Source organism: Hemicordylus capensis, chromosome 9, assembly GCF_027244095.1.
Source record: "Hemicordylus capensis ecotype Gifberg chromosome 9, rHemCap1.1.pri, whole genome shotgun sequence".
NCBI lineage: Eukaryota > Metazoa > Chordata > Lepidosauria > Squamata > Cordylidae > Hemicordylus > Hemicordylus capensis.
The window spans coordinates 387,295-411,607 of NC_069665.1; the positions used below are offsets into that span (position 1 = coordinate 387,295).

The window sequence follows — 24,313 nt, forward strand, 5'->3', positions numbered from 1 at the left end:
TGCTCACAGCCATAAACCAAAGTGGGTGGAGACATGATTTCCAATGTTTATGTTTTAAAAAACGTAATCATTAACTCCAGTGTGGGAACAGTTACATAAAAGTTGCTAAGATTCACTTATATCTTTAATCTGTCTATCCTTTCTGGTCCCAGGGGCTCAGAGCGTCTAAAAGCATTTTCTGTACATGGTTCCTCTTCCTTAAAGGGCTCAAACTGAAGACTTATACTGCAGAAATAAACCCAAGAGGGGAGAGGACTTTAAAGAAAAGAAAAGCAAGGGGAACATGGGTGGGGGGGGTCGTACTTTGGAAATGCTGCATCATGAAACAAGGAATCCCACTCCTAGGAGTTATTCGCACATAGCTTCATGCTGTGGGGTAAATGTTGAGCGAAGCCACTCCGAATCACACTCGTGGTGTTGAAAGAAGCAGCCCCCACCCTGCTGCTCTCAGGTTTTGTTTTGATGCACATTCACATGGCATGCTCCCTGTTTTCCTTCTAGCCAATGGGGTGGGGGGAAGCGAGAGAGCTTTCTAAAGAGCTATATCTGCATTTCCCTCTTATCATGCTAATGATTCTACGTCCATAAAAACCCAGAATTACATCCAGATATGCTAGAAATAGAATTCAGAAGACAAAGCCTGATTTGTGTGTGGAGTGCTTCCAAGGATCTTGAAAGGATGTTGGGGTAATTTTGGCTGGTGTGTGAATGCACACACACTCTTCCGAAGGAGATTTGGGGTAAGAGCCCTGTCTGTAAAGCCTCCTGGAGAGGATTTAGTTCCCCTGATCATAGCAAAAGGGAGGAGCTGAGGAAGCCAGCTCAGTTAAGCAGCCCCTGAAAACAAGCCAGTGGGATTTTGTCCAGAGTGCCAGTCTTGGGTCTCAGTCAGAGGGTTTCCCAGCTGAAAACTGATCCAGAGTAACCAACCAGACTCAGGCACAGCTTCAACAAGTCCTAGAACTTTCTGGCTTGAGAATTCTGGGCATGGCACAGCCAGAGTCTAGAGAGTGAAGCTCTAAACAAAACAATACATTCTAAAGGGTTAACATTAAATACTGTATTGTACAGTAGTGCAATTCCTGTGTGTTAAGGAAGAGCTTTGCAAGTAAATAATCCTTTGAAACCAGACTGAAACCGCTTCTAAGTATATGAGTTTTATTTCAAGAAACAAAAACAGAGCTGCACACAACAAGGAAACAGGGAAAGGGGGAGTAAATAAATGCATACAGGAACGAAGGAAAAAAATAATGGTAACTAATGATAACACCACCTAGAGATGTATATATCAGGCGGTATAAAAATATGATAGATAGATCAATAACTAATACTGAGTTTTTACCTTAGCTCAGCTGTTAGGCAGGGTCCTGGCTAAGGGAGTGTTAATTCCTACTGCCTCTCCCAGTCTTGAACACCAGACCGAAGATAGAGAGCAGTGACACTATTGATAGGAACTAAAGAGGAGGAAAGTTTTCTCCTCTGACAAGGAGGGACAACTCTCCGATCAGGTCCGGTGCAGCTCTGAGGTGGCCCAGATCTCTGGCCAATCAGAATTTAGGGTTTTCCCTCTGAACTTCAGGTTCCTCCTCCTAGATACGTTTTGACTTACATGACTAAAAAGGTGTGTCTGGATTGGACTGGTTCTCCTTTGCGAAAAGAGGATTAAGGGCACACTTGGATGGCTGAATACACTAAAGAGCAGAAGCTTGGAAATGGGCTTATTCGGAGGGCTCTGTGGAGAGTTTTGTTTATTTATTGTTCCATTTCTATACCGCTTGGCATTAAACCAAAGAGGTTCACAATATAATTAAAACAATCCACAATTAAAATACAAATTAAAAGTACAAATATTAAAAATAAAAATACTCTCTCTCTATTTAAAAGTTTAAAAATTTACATAAAACACACATAACACAAAGCAGCTGCCTCATTTGGCACTAGCTGCAGTTTCCGAATATTCTTCAAGGGCAGCCCCACACAGAATGTGTGACAGTAATCCAGCTGTGACATGACTAAGGCGTGGGTAACCGTGGCCAGATCTGCCCTCTTAAGTAAGGGGCGCAGCTGGCGCACTAGCCGAAGCCGTGCAAAAGCACCTCTGGCCACCGCAGAGTTGAAGTTCCGGAGGAACTTGCTGGCGCACAAGAGCTCCGTCCCAGGCCTTGGGGTTGCCGCCATCCCCAGAATCCTCACCGGAAAAAGACCCGTCGCTTGCTAGAGACCAGCCAGCCAGAGTGGCAGCTGCCGCCAGGGCTGGAGGGGTGAAGTGGCGGGTGCAGCGGGAAGACTGGGCTGCCAGGATGATATACTCAGAAAACCAATTTCTTACTGAGAGGTTTAAAACACACTATATGATAAGAACTTAATTAAAGGTTATCTCTGGAATTTCCTCTCTAGCCCCAACTGTTATCTCTGAGACTTCCTCTGTAGCTCAACCGTTATCATCGGAATCTCCTCAGCAATTTCTATTGTTATTTACCTACAAGTGAGATAATGTAATCATTATGTAATTACTTGCCTACGTGATCTGTAAAGTATAAAAGTCTGTTGTAAATGATGCTCGGGGTTCTGGAATTTAGGCAATAGCCGACCAGAACCTTTGCTTCTGCAGAGCAAATAAAAAAGCCTTTTTAAGCTTCTCCGCTGGTGATGTTCTTTGGCTCGCTGACCCAGTAAAAGAACCATTTGGATGGTATAGCAAGGAGACTGGGGAGGGGCTGCTCAGGTGGGTGGGCCTCCTCTCACCTGCCCTCTCCACCCCCAGCACAGCACCCCTCCAGGGACTGTTGCTGGTGTCTGTCTTATGTGAGCCCTTTGGGGCAGGGATCCACCTTTGGAAACCGCTTTGGAAACTTTTGCTGAAGAGTAGTATATAAATACTTTATTTATCATATTTTTATACCGCCTGATATGTACATCTCCAGGCAGTGCACACAGTTTAAAATATTTAAAAGTCACAGATTAAAATACATGACACAATTATTTATTATTATTATTATTATTACATTTATATCCCGTTCTTCCTCCAAGGAGCCCAGAGCGGTGTTCTACATGCTTAAGTTTCCTCTCACAAATTATTTGTTGTGGTTGTGGCTCCCCACCGCTCTCCCCTGCTGTGCTGCTGCCTGCAGGCGGGCCATTCGCCAGGTAGAGCTGCTCAAGAGGGGTTAAGGGCAGCAGCAGGCGGGCCATTCGCCAAGTCCATGCTAGGGCACATTCAGGAGCGCAGGCGCAGTCCGGGACAGCACCAATAGCCACACCCACCCCGATAGCCACGCCCCCAGTGGCCACGCCCCTCGCTGAGATAGACGCGATGCAACTTTGGCAGGGCGCGCGGGTCGTGTCCTGCTACAAGGAGACGTCAAGGACCACCGATCTTGACTCTACGGAATGTGCTAGAAGGAACGGCGGAGCCCGGCCCGTCGCCCCACAGCGGCCCCAGACTAGGGAGGGAGGCCACCAGGCGAGGAGGCGCGTAGGGCTCTCCACGACTTCTCATCGGGTCCCGGGGGCGGACCACAGAACGGCGCCATTCTACCCGCAGACCTCTATGGCGCATCCGGGAAAATGGCCAATGCAGCGTCCGAACAGGAGCCGGAAGCGTCTCCATGGTTTCATGGACCCGGAGACTCCCTGCTCTTCCCCAACGGAAAGAAACGTAGAGGCAGGAAAGCGCTAGAGTGACACACAATCTAAGTTTCCGGTTAAAGGAGCGCCGTATGGGACAATTAAAAGTCACGTTTTTCTGCCACGGAATGAGACCCGCAGTGTCAGAAAAGGCTGCGGAGTTATTCTCCTGGAAGTCCCGCCGAGACTCGGCTCCGTGACTAACGATTTCCTGCTGCTGGTGCGTCCTCTAAAGGCTTCCCCGCGCCGGCCGCCCCCCCACCCTCCGCCAGTTCCGGCCATGGTGGGACCTCCGGTGGTGGCGGCGGCGCCGCCTTCCCCCTCGGGCGGCTCCCTGGAGAACGCCAACCCGCTCATCTACCGGCGCCAGGGCGAGCGGCCCGTCACGGCGCGCGAGGAGGACGACGAGCTGCCCGACGCCATCGACGACCGAGAGATCTTCGATATCCTGCTCCGGGTTGCCAACTGACCCTGCCTGGCCTGCGCCTCTGCTGCACTCCTGGGCGCGGGAGAGGCGGGCTGCTCCTAGGAGCTCCCCGCCCGCTGTGCCCAAGCAGGGGCCTGCCGCAGGTTAGGTAGGGGGCGCCCAAAGGGTCCCTTTTCTCTGCCTCCGGCCTGCCTGCCTGCTGGGGAGGGCGACTGTCATGGCGGTCTGCAGGTCCCTGCCCCAGAGGGGGTTACGGGAGGGAGGGAGGTGGGCAAAGGTTGCTGCAGCTGCACTTCTCAAGAGGTTCGCTGGTTTGCAGCCCAGCGCAAAGCAGAGTCAGGCAAAAAGAAGCCTGGACTTCCTGGCTTAGGGTTCCAGCCTGAGTCCCCCACCAATCCATCTAGGAAAGAGCCAGAGCCAGCCAGACACCCTCACGGGGCTGGGCCAAGCTCGGGTCCGGTGGACTGAAGCCATCCAAAAGGCCTGAGCACGTGAGTCTAACCCTAACCGGCAAAAGGTCTTGGGCCCAGAGTTCCACCTTCAGAACAGTGCCTGGCTTTGCTGGCTCCGTGGATGGCCTTCCGTGACGGGGCAGGTGAGGGCAGCGTGGAGGACACGCTGGAGTAGGGTGCAACTGCCTGGCCCAGGGGTGCTGCCGCCAGAGCCCCTTGCTCCCTGCCTGTGGGGAGGCTGACTTAAGGGATCTCCCTAGGATAATGTGTGGGAACCATCGAACTTCAGGGGATGAAGGAACCTCTCCCCCTCCAGAGCCTGCCACCTTATCTCTCTTACGTAGACCAAGGTGCTCTCTCAAGCTTGTGAGCTTTTCCTTGACTTACTACATCTCATTCGTTCCATCAATGACCCAGAACATCCCTTAACTTTGGAAGAGCTGAATGTCGTGGAACAAGTTAGAGTCAAAGTGAGTTCTTTTCGGGTCTCCTCTTCCTCCTCGTTGGAGTGTAATCTTTGAGGAGCATTGTTGCCTCTTTGCTCTGCCAGAGGCCCACTGAAGAAGTTAATACATGATTGCAAACTGGCACATGAACAGGAATGCCTGGTCAAAAACAAATGCTTTGGGAAAGAGCTGCTTCTGGAAGGACAGGTGGCTTCAGTTTTGCCCAGTCTGGTTCATTAGCTGCTCTCTCCCGAGGCTTCCTGAATAATACACGATCAGTCTGGGGTTTTTCCTCTCACCTTCCACCATCTTGCCCTGCTGTGGCTCCCTGCCATTTAGCTGGCCCAGCTAGCAGAATGCTCGGCTCAGTGACCCCATGGTCTCACCCAACTGGATAAATATTTTGTGCTTCAACCCCTGATTCCACAGGCTCAGGTGCCTTTCAGAAATCCTGTCTTAAAACTCACTCCCTCTCATATCTATGTCTAACATATTGGCCAGCTCTTTTCCCTCTTACTACAGCATTTGATTTAGTTAAATAATTAAATGTTATGACTCGCTTCTTTAAATCTTACACTTTGGGGTGGGGTGGGGGTGTCTCGATAACAGGTGGATGATGCTGAAAGCACCGTGTCTGTGGAGTTTACTCCCACAATTCCTCATTGCAGCATGGCAACATTAATTGGACTGTCAGTCAAAGTGAAGCTGATCAGATCCCTCCCTGAAAGGTTTAAGGTGAGTAAAGAAGCAGAATTGAGGGTTTTTTTAAAAACATATTGAAAAGTGGTGATTGACATCATCAGACATGGAAACTCCTGAAGAAACCCACAAGAAAACCCACAAGAAAAGTGTCCTGCAGCAACTTAGTTGCCAGCTTAAGGGGAGGACACTTGAGGCCCCAAGAGCAGGCAGCAAGAAAGGCTGGTCTGGAATCTGGATCGCGTTCTTAGACTAGCATGCATCCTAGTCCAAGGAAGTCTTTGGTGACCAAGATAACTTTCTGGTAAACTGGCTGCTGAGAATGGGGATTTTCAGACCACTGCTTGTTCCCTGCTTCTCTGCTGGTACAAATGTATTGCATTGGTGACCTCAACATTTCAAAGCCTTTGGCCAAGAACAAAACTGGAGTCTGTTCAGTTTGCAGCGTGTACCCCATTGTCAAAACTCCTGCCCCCTAGTTATGGGTTAGGCTTGTACAGATGTCTTCCAAAGCAAACTTAGTTTACAGCATTTTCTCAGCTGTTTTTTTTAAAAAAGAAAATTTAAAGAAGAACCTGCCAAGATGATAGCCCATCAGAAGCAGGAGTGCAAGAATGACATGCCAGAAAAAAGGTGCTCTTGACTGACTTGTAATTCTGAGTGATGCAGTATAACGAGGCCAGAGTCGGTCTTCTTGGCATCTGAAATTAAGAGTGCATCTTAGAGGTCCAGAGCTGGAAACCTTGCAGTTGTCCCATAGGGTGGTTTGGTGACATATCTTTTCACCCCTCCTTCCAGGTGGATGTCCACATCACACCCGGAACACACGCCTCTGAGCAGGCAGGTGAGTCTTAATTCCTCACTAACTGCACCGTGACGGAAGACTCTTGTGTTTGCTTCACACTCTTGAAATGTAGGGCAGGTAGCAACATGCCATTAAAAAGACAACCTGCACTGGGGTAAATAAATATGCCCTCTCCGTCCAGAGGGTATAGATTGTGAGCCCTTCGGGGACAGGGTTCCATCTTATTTGTTTGTTATATCTTTGTGTAAACCACCCTGAGCCATTTTTGGAAGGGTGGTATAGAAATCGAATGAATGAATCCCAGTGGGGCAGAGGAGGGGAGGCAGCAGTGCAGGAGCAAGGAGGGAGGGGTGGCTTAGAAACACAAGTTGGGTGAGGCCCCAAAATGCATTTTGAGAAAAGGCTTGAGGCCAGAGGCTACACAGGGCTCCTTGCCAAATGGAATACAGAACAGAGGGCCCTGAAGATGCCTTTGCTTCACTAGTGTCCATGAGGATAAATGTCCCTAATGAAGAACCCCTTCCCAATGAGCTGGGTTGGAATCACAGGATGCAGAGCTGGTTTCAAGGAGGAGGGGCTTCCTTTGCTCTTGAGCTGGCTTCTGCCCCCTTGTCATTAGGAAGGACTTTGGTTCGTGTGTCAGTGGAGATTTGGATTATCTCTGTCTAGTTTTTATTTGTTCTAGATCACTCATGCTTTCCTTTAAGGAGTTCAAGGCACAAATAAATATGGCTTTCTTGCGGTGGGGGCAGCGGCGGTATCTCTTCCCATTTAACCTCACAACCCCCCACCTGAAAGGTAGAATGGGTGCCTAGCCCAGCGCCCTCACCCAGTGAGCTTCATGGCTGAGGAAGGGGAATTGGAGCGCAGGGCCCCTCCCAGCCCCCTGCCTCTCCTCCGCACAGCGCCAACTGTTGGCTTGTGGCTGCCGTGTGGCCCTGCCCTTGGGCTGGGCTGCTGCCAGGCACTTCCCATTCTTAGCAAGACCCAAAGCGAACATATCTTTGGGTTGGGGAGGTAGAGAACACATGGTACTGTCGGGGCCTTGGAAACGAGGCCTTGCCAAAGCGGGGCTGCTGACAGAGCCGGGGTGGGGGCACCTTCTGCAATGGACCAGAGTGCGTGTCTGATTCCCCTCTTCTCTTTAATACAGACAAGACGACGATGCTTGATAGATGTCAGACAGAGATGAGGGCCACATGTGAGGCTCTGCACTGAAACATGTGGGCTAGTAATATGTTGTGGACTTCTCTTTGGAGACATGGTCTTCCCTGGGAGTTTAAGGAAAGCCCTCTTGAATGGGCAGGGGGAGAGGGGCTGCTCCCTCCACACCCGCTTCCTTGCTAATCCATCCTGGGCTTGTTTCCCACAGTAAACAAGCAGCTGGCTGACAAAGAGCGAGTGGCAGCTGCCCTGGAGAACACCCATTTGCTGGAAGTGGTGAACCAGTGCCTCTCTGGGCGCCCCTGAGCTGGCAGGAGGGCAAAGATGCTTCCAGGCCTGATGGAAGGAAGTCTTGTCTAGACGGTGCTGCTCTGCGCTTATGCATTTGTAACAATAAAAGTAAAATAATAGTAGCTTTTGCCGAAAAGGGCTGTGGCTAGTTATAACTTGAACTTGCCAAAGGAAATCTGGTTCGATGTGAACATGTTTGAGCCGGAAAGAATGGAAAGGCGCTTCTCCGGTCTTCTGCCAGCTGGGAACCAGCAGGGACATCTGGCCTGGTTCGGTTGCTGTCCGTGCTCACAGTAGAGCAAGGTTAGCCCTGGAGGGCTTCTTGTAGAAGGAGCAGAGACACTAGGCCAGGGGTTCTCAACCTTGGCTCCCCTGACACTGCTGGACTACAGCTCCCATCATCCTCAGCCACAATGGCCAAAGGCCTCCGCTGCTTGTGGCTGAAGATGATGGGAGCTGTAATCCAGCACCGTCAGGGGAGCCAAGGTTGAGAACTCATCCCCTGCAGGCTGGAGAGCAGGTCTCTGTGGGGTGCCCTCGAGTGGCTGTCGACTCCTGGCAACCACAGAGCCATGTGGTTTTCTTTGGTAGAATACAGGAGGGGCGGACCATGGCCTCCTCCGTGGTAGCAAGAATAAATTGTCCCTTTTGCTAAGCAAAAGCTCCCCTCTAGGGAATGGGGCTGCTCTGGGAAGAGCATCTGCATGCAGACGGTCCCAAGTTCCCTCCCTGGCAGCAAACCTTGGAGAAGCCGCTGCCAGTCTGGGTGGACAGTAGTGAGCTAGATGGACCAGTCGTCTGACTCTGTATAAGGCTGCTGCTTCCTATGTTCCTACCCACGAAAAGACAATTTGGCTGATCTTAGTAAAATCCCTGCTTTAAGTGTGTATCATCCCCAGCCCCCCAGCCCCCCCCAGGCCTCCTTTCTTGTAGAGGTCCATTTTTCCCCCTCTCTCACATAAGCATAGCAAAAGCGGAGGAGTGTCTTTATTAACAACAGGATTCAAGTCCTGCGTTTACACAAAAGGAGCACAGAAGGACAAATCATTCTTGGCAGACAGTGTGAGAGCACAGGCGGCGGCAGCAGCACAAAAGGATGAGGTAGCGACACTGGCCAGCCCCGTTTGCTGACTGGCCAGATGGTGGGCGGGGGGAGTGGGCAGCCCTCTGGAGCCGGGCTGGGCCACCTGGGCCCTCCAGCTGCTGCTGCGTGATTCCTCCCAGCTGGCCCAGCATTGCAGTTCCACAGCAGCCGGCCAGCCCTGCTCTGGAGCACCAGCAGGGGCCGTCCCACTCCCCCGTCCTCCTGCGGCCCATGCGGGGTGTTGCTCTGCAGCATGCCTGGCAGACCCCTTCCCTGGCTGGAGCCCTCTCTACACCTTGCCTGAACTGCTGCCTTCCCTACCTCACCACCTCCTTGCCGGTTGGGCACCTGCCTGAAGACCTCTCTCTGCACTCGGAGGAACTGTTCTCATCCTGGCAACACACAGACACACACAGCTTAAGCTAGCACAGCAAGCCACAATGCCGACTACCACACTACCACTGCCCACACCAAGCACTGCTCACAGCGGGCCAAAGGGCTCACAGGGCTGTGGATGCTCTGCATGTAAGACACGGCGTGACCTGACTGGGGCTGTGACAAGGCTGCTCCCTGTCTGGGGCACTCCCAGGGGCATCCCACAGGCCGGCCTCTTGGGAAGGCTCCAGGCAGGCCGTCTTCCACGCCCCACCCAACCAGACACACCCAATAAATACAGAATAAATAGGGGGCTGTGTGAGCTGCTCAGCTGTTTTCAGTCCCACTGACAATCTTCCTTGGGAGTCGCAGCCTCCGCGCTGCAGCTCCTGGGCTCAGTCTGGCAACAGCAGCTCCAGCTCCTTGTCCGTGAGGCGGTTGGTGGCCACAATGTGGTTGAGCTGCTGCATATACCGCTCCAGGTCCAGCATGAAGTGGGGGATCCGGGCTTTCTGCAGCACCCCAAACTCTTTGAGGTGATCCATGTCTTCATAGGAGACCTGAGAAGAAAAAGGGCGCCTGGTTGACAACACGGCAGGTCTCCGTCTTCGCAGAGGCTTTGCACACTTGGGCTTGTGGGACAGCCCAGGGAGCTTTAGCTCAACAAGCAGAAGAGGGCCAGCAGGCTGGGGGCCAACCCCACTCAGGCCAAACTGGAGGTGGTGTGACACAGGACAGCCCAACCTCTTTCCCCTGGGTTAAAAGCAGCCAGGGAGACAACGTGGACCAGGGCCACAGCACTGGTGGAGGGTGCCCCCAGCTTAAATCTCCCCTCCCCGTCGTTTTCTTCCCAAACAGAGTCGGGAAGGGGGCTTAAGAGGACACACCTGCACACACCTGCTTTCAAACGGGGTGGGTGGGTGGTGGTGTTGCATCTAGTTGTGCCCTGAGCCCATTGAGCGACTTTGGGTCAATCACCATCTCTCCAACCCAACCTTATGGGGCTGTTGGTGAAGAAAGATACTCCTTGTAGGGAAGGGAAGGCAAAAATACAACAGACAGAGATCCTGAATTTGAGTGGTTGGTGCCAATCCCAAGATTTGGATTTCTTGAGATAGAAAGGGGACGTGTAAGTGGGAGGAAGAGCAGCAGGGAAGTGTCCAGTTGCTTGGTGCTGCTGAGGGACCAAAGGCCAGGTGGGCTTTGGGTGCAGAGAGTCCCACATTCAGTCCGGGGTGCCACCAGCTGAGGAGGAGATCTCTGGTAGCTGGGGGGAAAGAACTGCCCTTCCCTGCTAAGCCTAAGTGAAGGGGGGGGGAGCTCTGGGGTGGGAAAGGGGCTGCTGAACCTTTCCCCCTCTTCTGCCCCACACAGCCCATTGCTCTCTCCTGCCACTTGTCCCCAAGAACGGCAGCCACAGTTGGGCTCCCAGGCAGAGGTCTTTCTCAGGGCTAAGGTGTACAGGGGTGGGAGAGATCTGAGAGGAGAAGAAACCGGTGAGGAAAGAGCTGAGCAGCCTCACCCCACTGTGGGGGCTGCCGCTGGGCATCAAGGTGCTCAGGCGCAGCACCGACAGGGAAGGCGGGTGCTCAGCACCAGGAGGGTCAAGCTGCCTGCTCTTTCCAGGGAAGTGAAGTCCAGCCTGCAGGCTGTTGGTTCACTGTGCAAGCCCGGAATCTGGTTCCAAGCAGAGAATCTGGCATCCTGGAAGATGCACCACTTGCATCCCTTTTAAACAAAAAGCCAGTTTATTCTGCCCTCACAGCAACGGAGAAGAGCGTGGAAGGTCTGTTGCTTATCTCAGTAGCCAGGGGGCACTGCCCCTGCAGATACTCAGATACTCCTTGGGGAGTATCTGCTGCCCCCCTGCCCTGCTGGAGAGAAATGCCTGAGGCTGAATGGTGTCACTGGCACCACGGAGGAGAGGAGAGCGCACCGCGGCGTTACCTTCCCTAGTGCAACCAGCAGCGGGAAGTCTATGGTCTGCCGATGCCGCAGGATCCGGAGAATCCCGTCCAGGTACACTTGATCTTTGCTGAAACATCCTGAAAGAGAAGAATCGTTGGGCAGAGCAGGAGCCTCAGGCCTCCTTTGCACATCACAGAAACGACTCCGCTGCCATCACATACATACGCTGCTGGGGTCTGTTTTATTTTTAAAATTAAAAGGCCCAGTAGTAGTAGTAGTTTTTTAAATAAAACCAACTCGGAAGGAAGGGGTTAAAGAGACACGGGTATTTTCCTGGGCATTTTGCAATTTCACACCTAGTTGTCCATTGCAGTTGCTGGACAGCTCCATCCTGTTGAGACAGCTGCTATGGACTACCCCACAGGGCAATTCCCAGGAAGTTATTCACACATGCCTTCATGCCCTGGGGTACCTGAAGAGCGAATCTGCTTTGCAGCCGATTCGCAGGATGTTTAATTTGGGGATTTAAATGGATAGTTCACATAGGCTCGGCTCCTCTCCGCAATCCTGGCAGATCTTTTTCCTGTGCGTTCCCACTGGCTTAGTCCGGGTTTTTCTTCCAACCAATCACAAATCGCATCCAAGAGGAGGAGGAGAGTGAGAGAGCCCTAACCATGGTCCGCAAAAGACCACATGTCCCAACAACACAATCAGTCCCTCCCTCCCTACGCAGGCATGGGGAGCTCTGGTCATTTTAGGGCTGCTTACTTTCCTTTCTGTGCTGGCCACCCTGGACAGAGAAGTGGGGGGGGGGACACCCGTTAGGGAGCTGAGATGTGGCAGCACAGCACAGGCAGTGGGGGGGGGGAGCAGAAGACAGGGATCCAAGCCTGGCATCAGGGCTGCAGTGTGTATTTGCCTCCATGTGGTGAATGCAGCTAACATGTGGACTGGCACACTCCAGTCAGGAGGAGATTCAAAGTAAAAGCCCTGTCTGTAAAGCCTCCCGCTGAGGTTTCTGTCTTCACTTGTGTGTAGAAGCCCAAAGAAGCCAGGCCTCCAACCAAGAGCGGGGAAAACCCTACAAGCCATCTCTGGTGAGATGCACGTTTTCCTCTCCCATGCTTCACTACTCGAGAGGAGAACTTGGAAAAACAGCCCACTCCGGCAAGGAGGGGGGACTTGGAAGCCTTAGTTCCAGGCTGGAACTCTGGGCAGCACCTTTGCTCCTTAGAATGGCTCCCCCCCCCCACACTTAGAATGACCATTTTTGAAACCATTGTTTCCTTTAATTTTAATGGATTTTATGGTTATTTTTAATGACTATCCTGTGAACTGCCTTGAGATAAATCTGTTGTGAAAGGCAGTATCCAAGTTTCACAATAAATAAGTTGGCAACTTTAAAGGAGTCTCCATCCTCTTCTAATGGCATTCATATCAGGCAGGATGTCAGAAAGAGGTCAGAATGGTTTTGTCTTGTGTGTTCTTGAAACACAGAAATGTTTCCTATTTTCATGGAACCTCTATTGCCTGTAAGTTATATTCCTTTTTTGTAATTAAAGAAAGATTTGTTACCTTAAAAAGAGAGAGAGCGAGAGAGAGCTGTAATCAGCCTGGGCTTGAAATCTATGCCCAGCTCTAACCCTCCTCACACACGCCTTGGCTACCTGCCGCATAAAGGGGTCTTGGTCTGAGACCCTCCTTGTGATTCCCTTTCAAGTGGCTGGATGTCCCACACCTGTCTGGGGGTTCAGGCTCGAGGAGGCATCCAGCCTACCTTGGAAGACTGCTGGTGGCCGGTGAGAAGGCCTCCATGGGGCACCCGTGGCCATGGGGCTGGGTCCTGGGGTGCACAGTGCCATCCAGGCAGCGACCAGCGCCACCGTCCCCTTGCGTGCGCCACTGAGCCTGTCACAGGAGACACACGGGTGCACACAGGGCTGTGCATGCACCGCCCCCCCCCCCCCCCCACACACACACACTTAGTCACGGACCTGCTGATGAAGAAGTTAGAGGAGAGGCATCCCCAGTCCGGCCTGAGAAAGAGCCCTCCCTAAAGCCCTGGGAAGCCACTGCCGGTCAGAGCAGACAGTACTGACCCAGATGACCCAGCTGGTCGGACTCAGTAAAGGGAACTTTTTCCAAACACTCATGAGGACTAGAAACGTCAATATCCACCCACTAGAGAGAAAGTGACCCCAGCCGCCTGCTGGGTTTGTGGTAGGTGCTCCCTGGATGCTCCTGCATGTTGTTACCTGGCCGGGAGGTGTCCACCTGGCCCCGCTTGGCCCGGACGCAGTACTCCCACCGCACGCCGGCATCCTTCACGTAGCGCTCCAGGTCGTGGAAGAGCTCGCAGAAGGACATGCCGCTGGCCTGGACGACGGTGTAGTAGAGCAGGGCGGCCCTCCACAGGAAGGGCTGCTTGCGGAAGAGGACGCTGTGCAGGCTGGCCAGGCCTTCCTCGGTGGGGTTCACGGGGCTCAGGCCATGCTGCTTGCGGCCTTCCGGGCTGTGCCAGGGCTGGTGGGCGTTGTTCACGCCGCGGAGGTAGTGGGTGCCTACAGAGGGAGACGACGTGTCAGGCCACAGGCATCCCGCCAGGGCAGCCACCTTCCTCAGATGGGGGGGCTCTCCCTCCCTGCCAGTCAGGTGGACACACGCCATGCCCAGGGCCGCGCCACGGTGGCTGCCCGGGGGGGGGGGCAGAATCCAGCTCCGGGGGGGGGAGCCTCCGCCTGCTTTTCATGCTCTGCTTGAGGGGGGGGGCACGTGGGAAGCTCAGAAGCTAGAGAAGGAGAACGGCTCAATCCGACTTCCCAGGGCTGGGGGCCAGACAGGAGGAGCACACACACACCCACCCCGGGGGGACCCTCACCTATTTCGTGGCGCAGCATGCCCTCCAGCCAGAACTGACGGGCACCAGAGAGGTTGATGGCCAGAGTGGGGCGGCTGTTCTCCACCATCATCACCGCCTGGGAGAGCAGATCCTCCGTCAGCTGAACCACCACCTGGAAGGCAGCCAAGAGAAGGGAGGGGCACACACCTAAGCCAGTCTGGACGGCTGAGAGGGCTCCCTAACCAAGGCTGCAGGGGGAGTTTTGGGACAACGCTTGAGCATCTAGGACATGCATTTGCACCCGTCTCAAGAAAGGCACTCAAGCAGGAGGGTCCCTGAGAGGCCACTGGAACAGAGGAAGCTGCCATATCCCCCATCAGGCCATAGGTCCATCTCGCTCAGTATTGTCTACTCTACACAGACCGGCAGCGGCTTCTCCAAGGTGGCAGGCAGGAGTCTCTCCCAGCCCTCTCTTGGAGATGCTGCTGCCAGGGAGGAGACTTGGAACCTCCTTCTGCTCTTCCCAGAGCGGTTCCATCTCCTGAGGGGGGGATATCTTCCAGTGCTCATACGTCTAGTCTCCCATTCATATGTAACTAGGGCAGAACCTGCTTAGCTAAGGGGACAAGCAATTCTCGCTACCACAAGACCAGCTCTCTTCCCTGCAGGCACTGAAGGCTAAACCTTCTCACCTGGCTCTCAAAAAAAAGTATGCAGCTCAAACTATGGGACAGGTGCCCCCAGGCAGCCCCCCCCGGGGGAACAAGCAATCTCTTGCAGCCTTCTCCAGCCCTGCAATGCAGATCTGCAGGGACCCTGCCTGTCCACACACCGCTGGCAGGGATGGGCACTGGGCCAGCACAGGCCTGCCGGCTCCATGGCTGGCTTCCCTTGCTCATGATGAGGAATCCTGAAGGCCTGTGCATCTGCCTCTCCATGAGGCATCTCTGCACAGGCTGCTGGAAGCTGCTATCAGGATGAGCCTTACAGCAGACTTCCAGAAGATGGGCATCCAAGAGCCAGGGAGCCACCTCCAGATCGGCTTCCCTACAAGTCCTTGCCGTTTGCTAGGGCTGTACAGAGAACGCCATCACGAGGACAACACTGGCTGCTATGGGAAGCGACACGTGCCAAAGTCAATGCAAAGCATAGTCCCCCATTGGTTGCCGAAAAACCACCTTTAGACACAAGCATGAAGCAACCGCAAGTGTTCCAAGCCCAGCCTCCTTCCGGGTCACCCCCTTTGGACCATGCCACGCAATCGCTCTGCCTCACCTCTCCAGAGCACCTCTCCTTTTGCATGTATTTCCGGATGATAGACCAGATCTGGCATTTGCTGAGCAGTTTCCCACCGTTGGTGGCTTCAAAGTTCTCGTAAGTGCCATATTTCTCCAGGACAGCATTCATGATTCCGATAGCCTGCAAGAGAGAGACACGGGCAATCGGTATTGTTTTAAGCATCCAAGGCCTCCACACAGCCTACAGGGGGCCCTTAACTATGAAGAGTAAAAGGATCCGGAGTCATCACAAAGAGCAATGAAATAAGACATAAATAAAGACGGCTCCCCGTCCCCCATCTAACAAGAAACATAAGGCAGCCACCACCACCAGCCCCTGGAGGGATGCTGTGCGGGGGCTGGATAGGGCCAGTTGCTCTCCCCCTGCTCAACAGAAGAGAGTCTCCACTTTAAAGGTGCCTCTTTGCTCACTGAGAAAAGAGGCGCCTCAGTTAACAACTCCCATCATCCTCAGCCACAACAGCCAAAGGCCATGATGGGAACTGTAGTCTAACACCACCTGCAGACCCAAGGTTGGGAACCCCCACTGTGGGGGGAGGGGGCTCCCTCTACCAGGCCCTGCTGGTGAGTTTCCCAGAAGGTATCCAGCTGGTCACCCTGGACCTCCTTGCGGCAGGACCCAGCAAGGCAGCTCTTGTGAGGTCTGGGGTGCCGAGAAGGGGCCTGCAGAGCCCATCCCTTCTGCCTCTTGCTGCCCCCTTTTGCTCAGGACTTTTTTTTTTTTTTTTTTTGCAAGAGTAAAGCTCCAGCATTACCATTCTGACAATTCAGAGGAGGTGATTGGCAAGGCAATCACCAAAGGCTAGTCCCAATTCTATCTAGAATTGGCAACACACAAGCAGCATTCTGTTTAGCTGGCTAACTGATTAGCCAGCAACCCTTTGGTATAAATTCCCAGTGCACCCCAATACTGAAAGGACACTCACAAGGCAACAAGAAGGAGGGCACATTTGGGGGACCTGTTCTTTTCTTCACCAGCTAGTAGGGATGTGCATGAACCTGTTCGGAGGCTCTTTTACAGGCCTCCAAACAGGTTAAAATGACTGGCAGTTCAGCTGGTTTGAAGGGGGGGGACTACATCAGAACAGCCCTGCTGGATCAGGCCCAAGGAAGCCAATCTAGGCCAGCATCCTGGTTCACACAGTGGCCCAACAGATGCCGCTGGAAGCCACAGGCAGGAGTTGAGAGCATGCCTTCTCTCCTGCCATTACTCCCCTGCAACTGGTACTCAGAGGCATCCTGCCTTTGAGGCTGGAGGTGGCCTATAGTAGCCCTCCGACAAGTAGCCATTGAGAGTTCTCTCCTCCATGAAGTCATCCAAACCCTTCTTAAAGCCATCCAGGTTGTTGGCTGTCACCACATCTCATGGCAGAGAATTCCACAAGTTGATTATGCCTTGTGTGAAAAAGTACTTCCGTTTGTTGGTCCTAGATTTCCTGGCAATCAATTTCATGGGATGACCCCTGGTTCTAGTGTTATGGGAGAGGGAGAAGAATTTCTCTCTGTCCACTTTCTCCACACCGTGCATGATTTTATAGACCTCTATCCTGTCTCCCCGCAGTCGTCTTTTTTCTAAACTAAAAAGCCCCAGGTGTTGTTGCCTCGCCTCCTAAGGAAGGTGCTCCAGGCCCCTGACCATCTTGGTTGCCCTCTTCTGCACCTTCCCCAGTTCTACCTGTCAGGGCGGGGGAGGGTGCTCTTGCCTCTCCTGCCGCGTTGCCCCCGCCGGCACTGCAGTTGAAAAAGGATCCAGTGAGGCGGTAGCATACCTCTCTGCCGCCCCGTTGGACTGGAAGTGGCCGGAAGCACCCAGTGTGTGTGCACACATTAAGCACATGTCACACATGTGCCCGTGTGCACGGCATGTGCTGGGTGCTTCCGGTCACTTCCAGTCAGATGAGGCAACGGGGCGGCAGGGAGGTCCACGGCCGCCCCACCAGACCTTTTTAATTGCAGTGTCAGTGAGGGGGAAACATGCCGGGAGGGGTAAGAGCACCCTCCCCCACCCTGACCGGTATCCCCCCCACCTTCGAGCTGCCCCCCGCCGGTTCCGTGCACATCCCTACCAGCTAGATCCAGGTCCAGAGTGGTGGGCCCAGGTGTCCGGAACAATGATTGCGAGGAGAGCTGGTCTTGTGGTCGCAAGCATGAATTGTCCCCTTTGCTAAGCAGGGTCCACCCTGGTTGCATCTGAATGGGAGACTACATGTGAGAAATTCCCCTCAGGGGGTGGAGCTTCTCTGGGAAGAGCTTGCTTGCAGAGGGTTCCAAGTTCCCTCCTTGGAATTTCCAAGATAGGGCTCAGAGAAACTCCTGCCTGTCGGAGAAGCCGTTGCCAGTCTATGCAGACAATACTGAGCGAGATGGACGAATAGTCTGTCTCAGTATGGCAGCTTCCTAGGTTCCCATTGGGGATCTCTGGCTGCACCTCATCAGCTGCAACACACTGGGGTGACCTGCAGAAGCAAGGACAGCACCACTGCCCAGTAGCTACAGGGCAGGGATCCTAACAGAAGGACCCGGGAATCTGGCCAGCAGATCTGCCCAGAGGCCAGCTCAGAGGCAAGCCTCTGGTATTCAGAGGGCCCAGGTGAGGCATGTCGAGGCTGCGAGGGCAGAGGTTTTCATGTCGGCAATGTTCCTTGCTACTATTCAACTGCTGGGGGTCAGAGCCCCTTGCTGACCTGCTGCAGAGACCGACCTCCTGTCTCCCCCTGCTAGAACCCAATCAATATAAATGCCACGGGTGGTGCTGAGTGATGTTGGCTCCCTCCCTCTTGGCGGTCGACCGCTTGCTGGGCAGAGCAGGAGAGAAGGAGCCAAGATGGCCAAGAACATCCCAGCCACAGAGGGGAACAAGAGCCAGCGTGGTGTAGTGGTTAGAGTGCTGGACTAGGACCGGGGAGACCCGAGTTCAAATCCCCATTCAGCCATGAGACTAGCTGGGCCAGTCACTTCTCTCTCAGCCTAGCCTACTTCACAGGGTTGTTGTGAAAGAGAAACTCAAGTATGTAGTACATCACTCTGGGCTCCTTGGAGGAAGAGCGGGATATAAATGTAAAAATAATAAATAAATAACAACAACAACAAGAAGGAACAAGGTGGGGCAGGAAAGAGACTGAAAAAGGCTTACCTGATAAATAAATTGGTCTGAGGCATCCTTGTATTTTTCCAAGACCGTTTCAGGGACAGGCTCCCCATACTCAAACTGGGGGTTGTAGGCGTAAGGGGCCTGGAAGAATTTCTCCCTCTCCTCTTCCACATTCACTGGCCGCAGGGCCACCAGCAAACACGGGCTCTTCCGGCCACTGCCAGCCCCCTCAGCCTTGGCTTTGGCGATGTGAGGTAGGGAGGTGGCGCTGCGGATCTGGCCCCGTGCCCGGTCTCTCCGGTTCACTGCACAGATGCTCTCACTCCGGCGCATCCAGCCACAGGGGCCCTGGAAGGCCGGGCAGAGGGCCACAGGAGGCCTGGAGTCCTGGGGGCCCTTGGCCTTGGGGGGCGTCTGGACCCGCTGCCCTGGGCTGGAACTCGAGTCGGACTCCAGGGAGAGGGATGGAGACAGGAAGGGGTAGAGCTGCAGCCCGTGGCAGGGAGCGCCCTCCTTCCCGCCCCTCTTCTGCGGCAGGCTGGGCCCAAACACATCCGGGGGGTGCTGCTGCCGCTGCTGCTGCCGCCGCCGCCGATAGGACGGAGGCCCCGAGTCCAGCACCATCTTGCTCCACAGAGGCCCTCAGAGGGACAGCATCAAGCCAGCCTTCAGGTCTTGGGCCAGATGGGCCTCTGTGGGCAAAGAAAGGGACACAGGCGTCAAGCCCAGAGGGATCCCTGCCATGCTGGGGGCCAGGCTCCTCTGGGGAGAGAAACTGAGTGGAGGCAGAGACCACGCGTATCCACTGTGGAAGCCCCCCACCTTACCCACTCTCAGGGGCCACAGAAGTAAAGTGTGCCGCTAAGTTGATATCTACTCCTGGCGGCCACAGAGCCCTGGGGTTGTCTTTGGTAGAATACAGGAGGGGTTGACCATGGCCTCCTCCCGCGCAGTCTGAGATGATGCCTTTCAGCATCTTCCTATAGCGCTGCTGCCCAATATAAGCGTTCCCCATTGTCTGGGAAACAGACCAGCAGGGATTCAAACCAGCAACCTTCTGCTTGTTAGTCAAACATTTCCCGGCTGCACCACTTAAGGTGGCCAGGGTTTGGGTAATTTGGTGCCAGCTTGCCTCTGTGCTCCTTGTGGGAGGTGGCTCTTGGTGTGTGCTCTTGGTGTGGTTGCCTCGCAAGCAAACCCGCCCCCGCCCGCCCCCCGCCACCTTCAGCACTGGGAAGCGTGAGGCAAACCCAGTCGTTCATTTCTACAGAAGGGAGTGTCAGGATCCCAGCCAGCCCCTCCTTCTCAGTAAGGTACAAGCTGGCCACAACTGCTCAGTGGGAAGGAGAAGGCGTTCTGCAGATGCTCGGGCACCCTCCGTCTCACGAGTTGCACCCCCCCCCAGGCTCTGGAATTCCGGCCAGGTCTTGTGTTACTAGGAAGCCATGTCTGAAGCAGCTGCAGACAAAGAGCCAGGCTCTCAGGGCTTCTTCTCGCTCCTGCTCAGGGCAGACGGCTCAGGCGGGAGGAAGATGTGGCACTTCTGCATCCAACAACAGGTGACTCACGTGCGGAACCCACTGCCACAATATGGTGGAGGCCAGCTGCCTGGATTGCTTTTAAAAAGACAGGTCTAGCAATCTACGTTCCATGCTGAGCAGCAGTGTCATCTCAGACGCTGGGGACAAATGTGAGGGGGAAGGCATTGCCTTCGTGCTCAGCTTGTGGGTCTCCAAGAGGCCGCTGGCTGGCTGGCGGTTCATGGAAAGAGACCGCTGGCCTGGGCTGGCCTGGGCTGGCCTTGGATTTAATCCACCAGGGTGATTCTTACGTTCTTCTAAAGAATGAGATCAACACACACCAGGCAGGTAATTCACTCTGACAGCCAAGAAGGACACCTCCATGCAGAAAGGCAAACTGGAAGAGGGCCCTCTCCTTAATGCTCTGCTTTTGGCCCGCCAAGGCAGATCTGCCTGGCCACTGCTGGGGAAAGAACCCTCACCTGGAGGGCCCAGGGCTCTGAGCCAAGGCACCAGTTCTTATGTCATCATAATGGAGTGGCCGCTGGGGGGGGGCAGGTGCAGCCCTGGGAGCTGAGGGAGGGCCCAGCCCCCAGCAGAAGCTCACACCATTCTGCAAGCTGCAAGGGGGCTTCCAGGTCAGCAGGAGGGAAACACGGGATGAGCAGTTTGCAGGACACAGGAGAAGCGGGAAGGGGAGGGAGTCAGAAAGGGCTCTCCCACGAAGAGGAGGAGGAGGAGGAGGAGGAGGTGGAGGGGTTCCCTTGAGATGGAATATCTGGAAAGAGACCAGGTGCCCAGCAGGATGGAAGCTTGGCTAGGATGGCCCAGCTGTGCAGGCAACAGCCAGACTCCCCACTGCATGTGCTGGAACAAGCCAAGGACCCTCCTCACCACTCTCCCTAGCAGGAAGGCACACAAGCCCAGTGGACAGCGCCTCCTAAGTTGTGGGGACTGGTGTGGAATGAAGCACTGAAGGACGGGGGTGCCGAGGGGACCCAGCAGGGGCCAGTCTCCTGGTGGGGGTGGGTGGGTCTGGGTAGCAGGCAAGGGCCGTTTGGGGGTGCAGCCCCCGCTTTGCACTCCGATGAATACTGGCCATTATTTGACCCGATTCAGGATTTAGGTCAGAATCGATTCGGATGTTCTGAGCAGGGTTCAGAAGAGAACCGATTCTACCGGATCCCCCTTCCCGCTCTGTAGCGGGTACAAGGCAAGGCAGACTTGGCCTGGCCCAGAGAGCATCACTCAGCAGCAGTGAATACTCCCACCCTCCAGTGCCCATTTGGCTCAGAACCGGCCGCCCTCTCAGTAACCCCAGTCCGGCCCTGTGGCCGGCTAGGCTAGGCCGCGCGGAAGTGTGACCGGCCCAAGGCAGCCCGAAACATGCTCGTCTCGCCGTGACCCTCGCCGCTGGAGCCTGCTGCTCTTGGGCCCGGGGCTCCCGTGTCACTCAGCCCTCCGGCTCCCGTTGGGGTGGGGGCGGGAGGGAGCAGCAGCAGCAGCCTGCCAGGGCGGCTGGCGAGGGGGGAACAAACAAGGCTGCTTGGGCGGCGCGACTCCCGCAGCTGCCGGTTCCGAAGCGCGGCCTGCGCCACCCATCGCGCCCAAAGCCGCCTCGTCGTGCAGACAGACGCCGCCGGCAGCCACCCTCTCTGCAGGAAGGAAGGAGACTGGCGGGGCGGCAGCGGGGAGACGTCTGCCAAGCCGCGCGCCCGGAGCCCCTGGGGGCGCAACCAAGGGAGGCTCCCACGCGTCCTCTCGCCAGCCCGCTGCCAGGGGGCGGCGGCCCTCTTGACCAGGCATCCGAGCGGACCCGTAAGGCCTTTGCCGGGGATATCCGCGGCGGCGGCGGCGGCAACCTCTTCACCTGGGTTAGGGAGAGCTGGGCTGGGTCTCCGAAGCTGCAATCCGCGCCTCCACCTGCGGACCGCGCTGGCCTGCAAGCAATTCTAGCGCTGCTAGCTTGGCTGGGGGTCAAGATCCCACCAGCTGGGGTCCCTCCTCCTCCTCCTCCTCCGCATCTCTTGTTGGGGCCCGTGCAGACCCTCTAGCAAGCGCCGGCCGGAGAGGAAGGCAGGGCAACGGGGGTTGAGACCGGGCGCAGCACCAGCAGCCGACTGCGGGCTGGGGGCCATCCTTCTCCCCAGGGCCGACGACCTCCTCCTCCGAAGGGCTGGCCCTGCCCTCGAGCCGCTGCTGGTTGTGGCCGGGCGAGCGAGCTCCACGAACGGCCTGCAGAGGAAAGGGAGCGGCATGGCCCCTCCCCCAGGAAAGGGCAGAGATTTGGAAGAGAAAGGAACGGGGGGGGCGGTCTTCATGGTGAACAAGAGGAGGGGGGCAGAGCGGCGCCCCCTCCACCAGGCGCCGGAGGCGAGCCAGCGAAGCTTCACCCGCCCGCCCTGCGCGAGAGGGCTCCCGACTCCCGTGGCAGGTCAAGCCCGGGCCGGCTACCAGGGAGGCTGCCTGCCTGCCTGCCCGGGCCTCTAGCCTACCTGCCCGGCTGCACCATCCGCGCCCGCAGAGCCGCCGCCGCCTCGCCGGCTCCATCCCGCTGCCGGCCGAGGCATGCGCAGCTGCCCCCAGCCCCGGGCCCAGCGGCAGGACCCCTCCCCACGCACGCAACCAGGCCCCGCCGAGCCCGCCTTCCTCCCTCCCTCCCGAGGAGCCGCCGGCCCGCCCACTCGTCCGCGGCTGCCCTGCTGCTGGCGGGCGCTTCACCGCACTGCCGAGCGGCCGCCGCCGCGTTCTCCAGCTTCGGCGAGCAGAGCCGGAGCAGCGCCTGCTCTTTGCTCCGAGCCGGAGCCAGCAGTGCCGGGAGCCCGCCGGGCGGAGCGGCACAAGCGCGTCCCGAGGAGCCCTTTGCTTTACTCGGCCCGCTTGGCTTCCGCCTGCCGTAACGGGCAAGGGGCTGCGCGCCGCTGCTGCCTCCGGACGACGTCTCTGGGTCAGCGGCCTGCCTCGCAGGGCTGTTGTAGGCGCCCCACAGGCTGGCTGGGTAGGAGGGAGCCTGGCGGGGCGCGCGCCACTGAACAGGCCCTCCCTGGACGGTATCGAAGGGGCCCGCCTCCAGAAGACAAGCGAGGCAGCCTCGGGACCGACTCGGGTCGGGAAGGCGGCCAGCCTGGAGCCTGCGCGGCTAGTCTCCCCGCAGGAGGGCGGGCTCGTAGTCTGACTCTGCACGATGCCGGCCTGTCCGGAGGGACCCTGGAGAGGGCAGCGAGGAGGAGGAGGAGGAGGATGGGTCACTTCGCCAGGAGGACGGCTGGGCAGGCAGCCCGGCCCCCGCGCACTACAGGGGTTGGAGCGGGGAGCAGAGACCGGCCGGGCTCAGCCCCTTCCCGCGCTGGACAGAAGGGCGGCCTCGAGACGCAGGTTTCCAACAGAGCCGCTTTAATGTCACTTCATCACGCTACAAGGCAGAGGCGGCGGCGGCGGCGGCAAACCCCCAGCCTCCCTGCTCAAGCCGGGGTGGGGCAGAAGGGGGGGGTCAGAAGCACGCAAGTAGTCCGCCTAGCCCCCGCCCTCAACCAGCGGCTCCTAGCGTTGTTGGCTTGGCTGGCTCCTTTCCCAAGGAAAGGGTCGCCTTTCCGACAGCCAGCCCACCCCAGGAACCAGGAAGCCCGGTCTACTCCTGTGTCCTCTTCCGCAGATGGCGGCAGCAGCAGCAGCAGAAGCCACGGGGCGCCTCGTGCGCCGTCTTTCGGGGGCCACAAGACGCTTGGCGGCTGCTTCTGATCGCTGCTCCTCCTCCAACTCCCGGGCACGTCTGAGAGGCTAGCTAGGAGTCTTCGCGTGGGCTGTCCTGCCTTGAACCAACTCCTGCTCCTAAGGTCGCCTGGAGTCTGGCCGATCCAAGCCAGTCCGTTTCTCCTCCTGGTCCTCCTCCAGCCAGGAATTGGCACCACCACCGGCTCTGCTCACAACGGGGGCTGCAGAGTGCCGAGAGCGGGAGTTTGCCTTTTCAAGCGCAGGAACCTGAGGGGGTGGCGAAGGCCCAGCACGGCCAGGGACTCCCTTGGATGGCTGTGGGCAAGCACGGACCTTGCCCTGCAGAAGAAGAGGGGATGTGGGGAGCCTCTCTCCTCCCACCCACCCCCACCCACACCATGGCAAGCTGCCTCTGCCCAAATGCCCTCATCCACACAACCATGGAGGCAGCAGACTAATGGTGTGTAAGTCCCACTGAGGACCAGCCTTGGAGGAGGGATCCAGAGCAGGGCTGGGATGGCCAGGAGCAGAATCCCAGGGGCCGCCTTGGCTTCTGGCCCCCCATCCAGTGGCCAC

The 24,313-nt window shown here is 56.2% G+C and overlaps 2 protein-coding genes across 8 annotated transcripts; one reads left to right on the forward strand and one right to left on the reverse strand.

Annotated features, from left to right (window-relative positions):
• The first annotated feature begins 3,334 nt into the window (after window positions 1-3,334).
• Window positions 3,335-8,047, forward strand: CIAO2B (cytosolic iron-sulfur assembly component 2B). Of its 2 annotated transcripts, none has more exons than XM_053271612.1 (5): window positions 3,335-4,070; window positions 4,897-4,976; window positions 5,562-5,687; window positions 6,450-6,495; window positions 7,610-7,821. In XM_053271612.1, exons 1-5 carry the CDS (start codon window positions 3,908-3,910, stop codon window positions 7,672-7,674), a joined length of 480 nt encoding a protein of 159 aa, XP_053127587.1. In that variant the 5' UTR covers window positions 3,335-3,907; the 3' UTR covers window positions 7,675-7,821. The 2 variants fall into 2 exon arrangements, with proteins under 2 accessions (XP_053127587.1, XP_053127586.1); XM_053271611.1 differs by lacking the exon at window positions 7,610-7,821 and adding an exon at window positions 7,829-8,047 and having other exon boundaries at window positions 3,350-4,070.
• An 836-nt stretch (window positions 8,048-8,883) lies between these two features.
• MATCAP1 (microtubule associated tyrosine carboxypeptidase 1) lies at window positions 8,884-22,660 on the reverse strand. 6 transcript variants are annotated; one of them, XR_008311272.1, is made up of 8 exons: window positions 22,522-22,660; window positions 18,549-19,198; window positions 15,393-15,536; window positions 14,157-14,289; window positions 13,534-13,839; window positions 11,318-11,415; window positions 10,268-10,374; window positions 9,792-9,930 (listed from the first exon to the last, which is right to left on the reverse strand). XR_008311272.1 is itself a non-coding variant. In XM_053271138.1 (7 exons), the coding sequence occupies exons 2-7, from the start codon at window positions 19,128-19,130 to the stop codon at window positions 9,766-9,768; spliced, it is 1,428 nt and encodes a 475-aa protein (XP_053127113.1). In that variant the 5' UTR covers window positions 19,131-19,198; window positions 22,522-22,660; the 3' UTR covers window positions 8,884-9,765. The 6 variants fall into 6 exon arrangements, 4 of the variants coding, with proteins under 4 accessions (XP_053127113.1, XP_053127110.1, XP_053127111.1 ...); XR_008311273.1 differs by having other exon boundaries at window positions 9,796-9,930; window positions 10,258-10,374; XM_053271138.1 differs by lacking the exon at window positions 10,268-10,374 and having other exon boundaries at window positions 8,884-9,930.
• Window positions 22,661-24,313: the final 1,653 nt, after the last annotated feature.

Coding starts and splice junctions, on each gene's coding strand:
- CIAO2B (XM_053271611.1), top strand. CDS start 3,908: ATGGTGGGACCTCCGGTGGTGGCGGCGGCGCCGCCTTCCCCCTCGGGC. Junction 4,071..4,896: donor CGACGACCGAGAGATCTTCG/ATATCCTGCTCC, acceptor TTGACTTACTAC/ATCTCATTCGTTCCATCAAT. Junction 4,977..5,561: donor TGGAACAAGTTAGAGTCAAA/GTGAGTTCTTTT, acceptor TCTCGATAACAG/GTGGATGATGCTGAAAGCAC.
- MATCAP1 (XM_053271135.1), bottom strand. CDS start 19,130: ATGGTGCTGGACTCGGGGCCTCCGTCCTATCGGCGGCGGCGGCAGCAG. Junction 13,840..14,156: donor CATGCTGCGCCACGAAATAG/GTGAGGGTCCCC, acceptor CTCCCTCTGTAG/GCACCCACTACCTCCGCGGC. Junction 11,416..13,533: donor GGTGGACACCTCCCGGCCAG/GTAACAACATGC, acceptor CTTCTCTTTCAG/GATGTTTCAGCAAAGATCAA.